The 7,897-nt window shown below is 42.6% G+C and overlaps 1 protein-coding gene across 1 annotated transcript; it reads left to right on the top strand.

The window, feature by feature from the left end:
• Positions 1-1,096: 1,096 nt before the first annotated feature.
• LOC102265917 (vomeronasal type-1 receptor 4) lies at positions 1,097-2,128 on the top strand. The gene has a single exon (XM_005902361.2). It carries the CDS (start codon positions 1,097-1,099, stop codon positions 2,126-2,128), a length of 1,032 nt encoding a protein of 343 aa, XP_005902423.2.
• Positions 2,129-7,897: the final 5,769 nt, after the last annotated feature.

The raw sequence follows: 7,897 nt of genomic DNA, 5'->3' as shown, positions 1-7,897 counted from the left end.
ATGTGTGCAAAAGTTATTTCACCATATGGCTTACATATACTGTGTTCTTTAGTGTATGGAAATATTTATTTATTTAGTTGCATTGGGTCTTGATTGCATCATGTGGTAACTATGTTGTATCACGCAGGATCTTTTGTTGTGGTGCACAGACCCTCCAGTTGCAGATCCCATACTTAGAAACCCCATGGCATATAGGGTCTTAGTTGCCCAACCAGGTATCAAACCTGCGTCTCCTACATTGCAAGACAGTTTCTTAACTACCGGACAACCAGGGAAGTACCGTTAGCATATATTTTAAATAGTTAGACCCTAGAATAACTCCTGTCTTTTTTTCTTAAATAATACATTATCTTCTTTAAATACCAGCTGAGCCACATGAGAAGCCCAAGAATTCTGAAGTGGGTATTCTTGGAGTGGGTAAAACTATCCCTTCTCTAGCAGATCTTCCTGACCCACGAATCAAACTGGAGTCTCCTGCATTGCATGCAGATTCTTTACCAACTGAGCCATCAGGGAAATCCCTACAATAATATATTATCTTCTTAAAATTTAGAAGAGAATGCATTTAGAGTTGACCTCTTTTATGATGAGGGCGGAGAAGGCAATGGCACCCCACTCCAGTACTCTTGCCTGGAAAATCCCATAGATGGAGGAGCCTGGTAGGCTCCAGTCCATGGGGTCGCTAAGAGTCGGGCACGACTGAACGACTTCACTTTCACTTTTCACTTTCATGCATTGGAGAAGGAAATGGCAACCCACTACAGTATTCTTGCCTGGAGAATCCCAGGGATGGAGGAGCCTAGTGGGCTGTCCTCTCTGGGGTCGCACAGAGTCAGACACGACTGCGGCGACTTAGCAGCAGCAGCAGCATGATGAGGGCAGTGATGGAGACTTTTTTCTCCAGTAAGCTTCTCCTTAAAAGTTGGTTTTATACTATCTTTCAATTTACTCTCATTTGTCATTGCTTCCTCCAGGTTGCCACCACTTCATCCTTCCTGCTGACTTTTTCGTAAAATAGACTGATTTCTCTCATCATCATTTCCCTTCATGAAGCCTTGGCAATTTCACAAAAGCACACAAGGAAAGTTGTCTCTCGATGTCACAAATTTATATGAGCCACTCTGCTCTGAGGAATCACTGTTGCCATCATATAAAGGGGAGTATCTTGAATAACACAACAGCCTCCAGCCAACTGGCCTTTGGAATAACCTTCTTGTTACAGACTGTGGTTGGAATCTGGGGCAATTTCTCCCTTCTGTACCATTACCTTTTTCTTTACCACACTCAGTATAGGTTGAGGGTCACAGATTTGATTTGCAAGCACCTGACTATAGCCAACATTTTGGTCATTCTCTCGAAAGGAGTCCCTCAGACAATTACAACTTTGAGGTTGAAATATTTTGCCAGTGATTTTGCATGCAAACTTATTTTGTATTTTGAGAAAGTGGGCAGGAGTATGTCCATTGGCACAACCTGCCTCTTGAGTGTGTTTCAGACCATCATAATCAGCCCAAAGAACTCCTGTTGGAAGAATCTTAAAGTCAAAGCCCCAAAGTACATTGCCCTCTCCATTTCCTTCTGCTGGATCCAGTGCATGTTGGTACATCTCATTTTTCCTCTGTATGCATTATATGTTTCTGAAAAATGGCACAGCACAAACATGACAAATATAAGAGATTCAGGGTACTGTGCTGCCACAGATCTTGAGAACATCTCAGGCTCAATATATACAGCTTTGGTAGTGTTCCCTGAAGTTTCATGTTCTGTGCTCATCTTCTGGGCCAGTGGCTCCATGATTCTCACCCTGTACAGACACAGTCAGCGAGTCCAGTATATTCACAAGGCTAGGGTATCTTCCAGACCCCCTGCTGAGTCCAGAGCCACCCAAAGCATCCTACTCTTGGCGAGCACCTTCATGTGTTTCCACACCCTGTCCTGCATCTTTAACATTACTCTTGCTCTTTTTCATAATCCCAGTTGGTGGTTGGTGTATACAACTGGCCTGATTAATGTATGTTTTCCCTTTATCAGCCCCTTTCTGCTTATGAGCCGTGACTCCATCATATCCAGTCTCTGCTTTTTGTACATGAAGAACTCAGTATCCCCTGATCTTATCAGAAAAATGTAAATTGTATATTTTTAAAATTTTATCAAGGTATAGTTGATTTATAGTGTTGTGTTTGTTCCGGGTATATGAAAAAGTGAATCAGTTATACATATGTGTGTATATCTACTCTTTTTAGATGCTTCCTCATGTAGGCCATTACAGAGTATTGAATAGAGTTCGCCGTGCTATACAATAAGTCACTTCTTTTTTGTTGTTAACCAGGCCTCGGGGCATGTGGGACTTGGTTCCCAGTGATTGAACCCCTTCTCCCTGCCTAGAAAGGGTTTAGTCTTAAGCACAGGACCATCTGAGAAGTCTCCACTAGGTCCTTAGTAGGTACCTATTTTATACATAGTAGTGTATATTTGGGGCTTCCCTGGTGCCTGGGTGTGAAAGAATCCGGCTGGCAATGCAGGAGACTCCAGTTCGATTCCTGGGTTGGGAAGATCCCACATGCCACAGGGCAACTAAGCCCAAGCACGACAATACTGAGCCTGTGTGCCTAGAGCCTGTGCTCTGCAAGGGAAGCCACCACAGTGATGAGCCCACACTCACTGCAGCTAGAAAAAGCCCTCATGCAACAGCCAAGACCCAGCACAGCCTAAATAAGTAAATAAAATTCCACTTGTGATCCTTTAGTGTATAAAGGGTAAAGGTTTTCCAGGCATATTTTATATGCCTAAGATATTTGCACCATGAAATATTTAGAAATATTTATTTCTAAATATTTAGAAATAAAATGTTTCTACATTTCTAAAATGTAGAAACAATCCATGAGCAAGACTTAGCCCAGTTTAAATGAGGGCTTTTTTTTGGTTTGTTTTTTGTTTTGCTTTTTTAATTTAGATACTATAAAAAAATGAAGTATATGTTATGTTAGTTTCAGGTGTAGACAGCAAAGTGACTCACTATATATATATATTTTTTTTTCTTTTTCAGATTCTTTCCCTTATAGATTATTACAAAATATTGAGTGCAGTCCCTGTGTTGTACACTAGGTCTTTGTTGCTTATCTATTTTATATATGGTAGTGTGTATATGTTAATTCCAACTTCCTAAATTGTCCTTCCTCCCACTTATCCCTTTTGATAATCACAAGTTTCTCTTCTATGTTTGAGTATCTTTCTATTTTGTAAATAAGTTTATTTGTATCTTCTTTTGAAAAAAAGATTCCACATATAAGTGATATAGTGCGGTAAGAGGAGCTACCCCACCTACGAGGTCAGGGGCAGCGGCCAAGAGTGCCAGGCTGCGACGGCGCAGGAACGGCTGAGGGGAGCTACCGAAGTCTGAGGTTGGGGGTGGGGGGGGGGGGCGGCCGAGAGGAGTTAGCCCGCATCTGAGGCCAGGGGCAGCGGCCTGGAGGAGCTACCCCATGCCCTCACGCCCGAGGCCAGGGGCGGTGGCCAGGAGGACCAAACTCACGTCCAAGGAGCAGTGGCTGCACAGGTGCAGGAGGGCCTAGAGGAGCTATCCCACGTTGAAGGTCAGGAAGGGCGGTGGTGAGGAGATACCCCTTGTTCAAGGTAAGGAGCAGCCGTGAAAAGATACCCCACGCCCAAGGTAAGAGAAACCCAAGTAAGATGGTAGGTGTTGCAAGAGGGCATCAGAGGGCAGACACACTGAAAACATACTCGTAGGAAACTAGTCAATCTAATCACACTAGGACCACAACCTTGTCTAACTCAATGAAACTAAGCCATGCCTGTGGGGCAACCCAAGACAGGCGGGTCATGGTGGAGAGATCTGACAGAATGTGGTCCACTGGAGAAGGGAATGGCAAACCGCTTCAGTATTCTTGCCTTGAGAACCCCATGAACAGTATGAAAAGGCAAAATGATAGGATACTGAAAGAGGAACTCCCCAGGTCAGTAGGTGGCCAATATGCTACGGGAGATCAGTGGAGAAATAACTCCAGAAAGAATGAAGGGATGGAGCCAAAGCAAAAACAATACCCAGCTGTGGATGTGACTGGTGATAGAAGCAAGGTCCGATGCTGTAAAGAGCAATAGTGCATAGGAACCTGGAATGTCAGGTCCATGAATCAAGGCAAATTGGAAGTGGTCAAACAAGAGATGGCAAGAGTGAATGTCGACATTCTAGGAATCAGTGAACTAAAATGGACTGGAATGGGTGAATTTAACTCAGATGACCATTATATCTACTACTGCAGGCAGGAATCCCTCAGAAGAAATGGAGTAGCCATCATCTTTCGGACAAAAGAGTCCGAAATGCAGTACTTGGATGCAATCTCAAAAACGACAGAATGATCTCTGTTCGTTTCCAAGACAAACCATTCAATATCACAGTAATCCAAGTCTATGCCCCAACCAGTAACGCTGAACAAGCTGAAGCTGAACGGTTCTATGAAGACCTATATGACCTTTTAGAACTAACACCCAAAAAAGATGTCCTTTTCATTATAGGGGACTGGAATGCAAAAGTAGGAAGTCAAGAAACACCTGGGGTAACAGGCAAATTTGGCCTTGGAATACGGAATGAAGCAGGGCAAAGACTAATAGAGTTTTGCCAAGAAAATGCACTGGTTATAACAAACACCGTCTTCCAGCAACACAAGAGAAGACTCTACACATGGACATCACCAAGTGGCCAACACCGAAATCAGATTGATTATATTCTTTGCAGCCAAAGATGGAAAAGTTCTATACAGTCAGCAAAAACAAAACCAGGAGCTGACTGTGGCTCAGATTATGAACTCCTTATTGCCAAATTCAGACTTAAATTGAAAAAAGTAGGGAAAACCACTAGACCATTCAGGTATGACCTAAATCAAATCCCTTAAGATTATACAGTGGAAGTGAGAAATAGATTTAAGGGCTTAGATCTGATAGATAGAGTGCCTGATGAACTATGGAATGAGGTTCGTGACATTGTACAGGAGACAGGGATTAAGACCATCCCCATGGAAAAGAAATGCAAAAAAAACAAAATGGCTGTCTGGGGAGGCCTTACAAATAGCTGTGAAAAGGAGAGAAGCAAAAAGCACAGGAGAAAAGGAAAGATATAAGCATCTGAATGCAGAGTTCCAAAGAATAGCAAGGAGAGATAAGAAAGCCCTCTTTGGCGATCAATGCAAAGAAATAGAGGCAAACAACAGAATGGGAAAGACTAGAGATCTCTTCAAGAAAATTAGAGATACCAAGGGAACATTTCATGCAAAGATGGGCTCGATAAAGGACAGAAATGGCATGGACCTAACAGAAGCAGAAGATATTAAGAAGAGGTGGCAAGAATACACAGAAGAACTGTACAAAAAAGATCTTCACGACCCAGATAATCACGATGGTGTGATCACTCACCTAGAGCCAGACATCCTGGAATGTGAAGTCAAGTGGGCCTTAGAAAGCATCACTGTGAACAAAGCTAGTGGAGGTGATGGAATTCCAGTTGAGCTATTCCAAATCCTGAAAGATGATGCTGTGAAAGTGCTGCGCTCAATATGCCAGCAAACTTGGAAAACTCAGCAGTGGCCACAGGACTGGAAAAGGTCAGTTTTCATTCCAATCCCAAAGAAAGGCAATGCCAAAGAATGCTCCAACTACCACACAATTGCACTCATCTCACACGCTAGTAAAGTAATGCTCAAAATTCTCCAAGCCAGGCTTCAGCAATATGTGAACAATGAACTTCCTGATGTTCAAGCTGGTTTTAGAAAAGGCAGAGGAACCAGAGATCAAATTGCCAACATCTGCTGGATCATGGAAAAAGCAAGAGAGTTCCAGAAAAGCATCTATTTCTGCTTTATTGACTATGCCAAAGCCTTTGACTGTGTGGATCACAAGAAACTGTGGAAAATTCTGAAAGAGATGGGAATACCAGACCACCTGATCTGCCTCTTGAGAAATTTGTGTGCAGGTCAGGAAGCAACAGTTAGAACTGGACATAGAACAACAGACTGGTTCCAAATAGGAAAAGGAGTACATCAAGGCTGTATATTGTTACCTTGCTTATTTAACTTCTATGCAGAGTCCATCATGAGAAACGCTGGGCTAGAAGAAACACAAGCTGGAATCAAGATTGCTGGGAGAAATATCAATAACCTCAGATATGCAGAAGACACCACCCTTATGGCAGAAAATGAAGAGGAACTAAAAAGCCTCTTGATGAAAGTAAAAGTGGAGAGTGAAAAAGTTGGCTTAAAGCTCAACATTCAGAAAACAAAGATCATGGCATCTGGTCCCATCACTTCATGGGAAATAGATGGGGAAACAGTGGAAACAGTGTCAGACTTCATTTTTCTGGGCTCCAAAATCACTACAGATGGTGACTGCAGCCATGAAATTAAAAGACGCTTACTCCTTGGAAGGAAAGTTGTGACCAACCTAGATAGCATATTCAAAAGCAGAGATATTACTTTGCCAACAAAGGTCCATCTAATCAAGGCTATGGTTTTTCCTATGGTCATGTATGGATGTGAGAGCTGGACTGTGAAGAAAGCTGAGCCAAAGAACTAATGCTTTTGAACTGTGGTACTGGAGAAGACTCTTGAGAGTCCCTTAAACTGCAAGGAGATCCAACCAGTCCATTCTGAAGGAGATCAGCCCTGGGTGTTCTTTGGAAGGAATGATGCTAAAGCTGAAACTCCAGTACTTTGGCCACCTCATGCGAAGAGTTGACTCATTGGAAAAGACTCTGATGCTGGGCGGGACTGGGGGCAAGAGGAGAAGGGGACGACAGAGGATGAGATGGCTGGATGGCATCACTGACTCGATGGACGTGAGTCTGAGTGAACTCTGGGAGTTGGTGATGGACAGGGAGGCCTGGCGTGCTGCAATTCATGGGGTCGCAAGAAGTCGGACACGATTGAGTGGCTGAACTCAACTGATGTGCTATTTGTTTTTCTTTATACAGGTTACTTCATTTAGTATGATAATCCCTAAGTCCATCCATGGTGCTGCGAATGGCATTATTTCATTTTTTAAAATGGCTGAGTAATATTCTATTGTGTTTATATACCATATCTTCTTTATCCATTAATCAGGTGATGGTCATTTAGGTTGTTACCATGTCTTAGCTAGTGTAAACAGTGCTGCTGTGAACATTGGGATGCATGTATCTTTCCAAATTATAGTTTTCTCTGGATATATACCCAGGGGTGGGATTGCTGGATCATATGTTATTAATTGCTCTATTTTAAGATTTTTCAAGGAAACTGCAGCCTGTTCTTGATAGTGGCTGAACCAATGTACATTCCCACCAACAATGAAGGAGGATTCCCTTTTCTCCATACCCTCTCCAGCATTTATAATCTGTAGACATTTTGATGACCAATGTAAGGTGTTATCTCACTAGCTTTGATTTGCATTTCTCTAATAATTAGTGATGTTGAGCATTTTTTCATGAGCCTGTTGGCCACATGTATACTTTGAAGAAATATCTATTTGGATCTTTCCCCAGTTTTTGATTGGGTTGTTTGAATTTTTGATATTGAGTTGTATGAGCTGTTTGTATATTTTGCAGATTAATCAATTGTCAGTTGCATAATTTGCAAATATTTTTTCCCATTCTGTAGGTTGCCTTTCTGATAGCAGGAGTATTTTTGTTTGTTTCATGGGGTGGGCACCAGCCTCTCTCACATTATAAGTTGGCTGGGGCTTTAGGCTGTGTAGTATCAGGCTGGCTTCTGGAGGAACTGGAGATAACAGGATTAGCCTGACTCTCAGAAGAACTGAAGTCTAAAGCTTAGCCACACATACAGATCCTGATAGAGCTCAAGTAAAACACTCTGGGCATCTGGGCTTGGGTGAAGCTCCCTGGTGGCTGTACTCC

Source organism: Bos mutus, chromosome 18 (genome assembly GCF_027580195.1).
Source record: "Bos mutus isolate GX-2022 chromosome 18, NWIPB_WYAK_1.1, whole genome shotgun sequence".
Lineage (NCBI taxonomy): Eukaryota > Metazoa > Chordata > Mammalia > Artiodactyla > Bovidae > Bos > Bos mutus.
The sequence above is the reverse complement of the archived record's forward strand: the minus strand, read 5'-3'. Positions and strand labels throughout refer to the sequence as shown.

Bases quoted from the DNA above. Each gene is read 5' to 3' on its own strand.
- LOC102265917 (XM_005902361.2), top strand. From the start codon at position 1,097: ATGTCACAAATTTATATGAGCCACTCTGCTCTGAGGAATCACTGTTGC.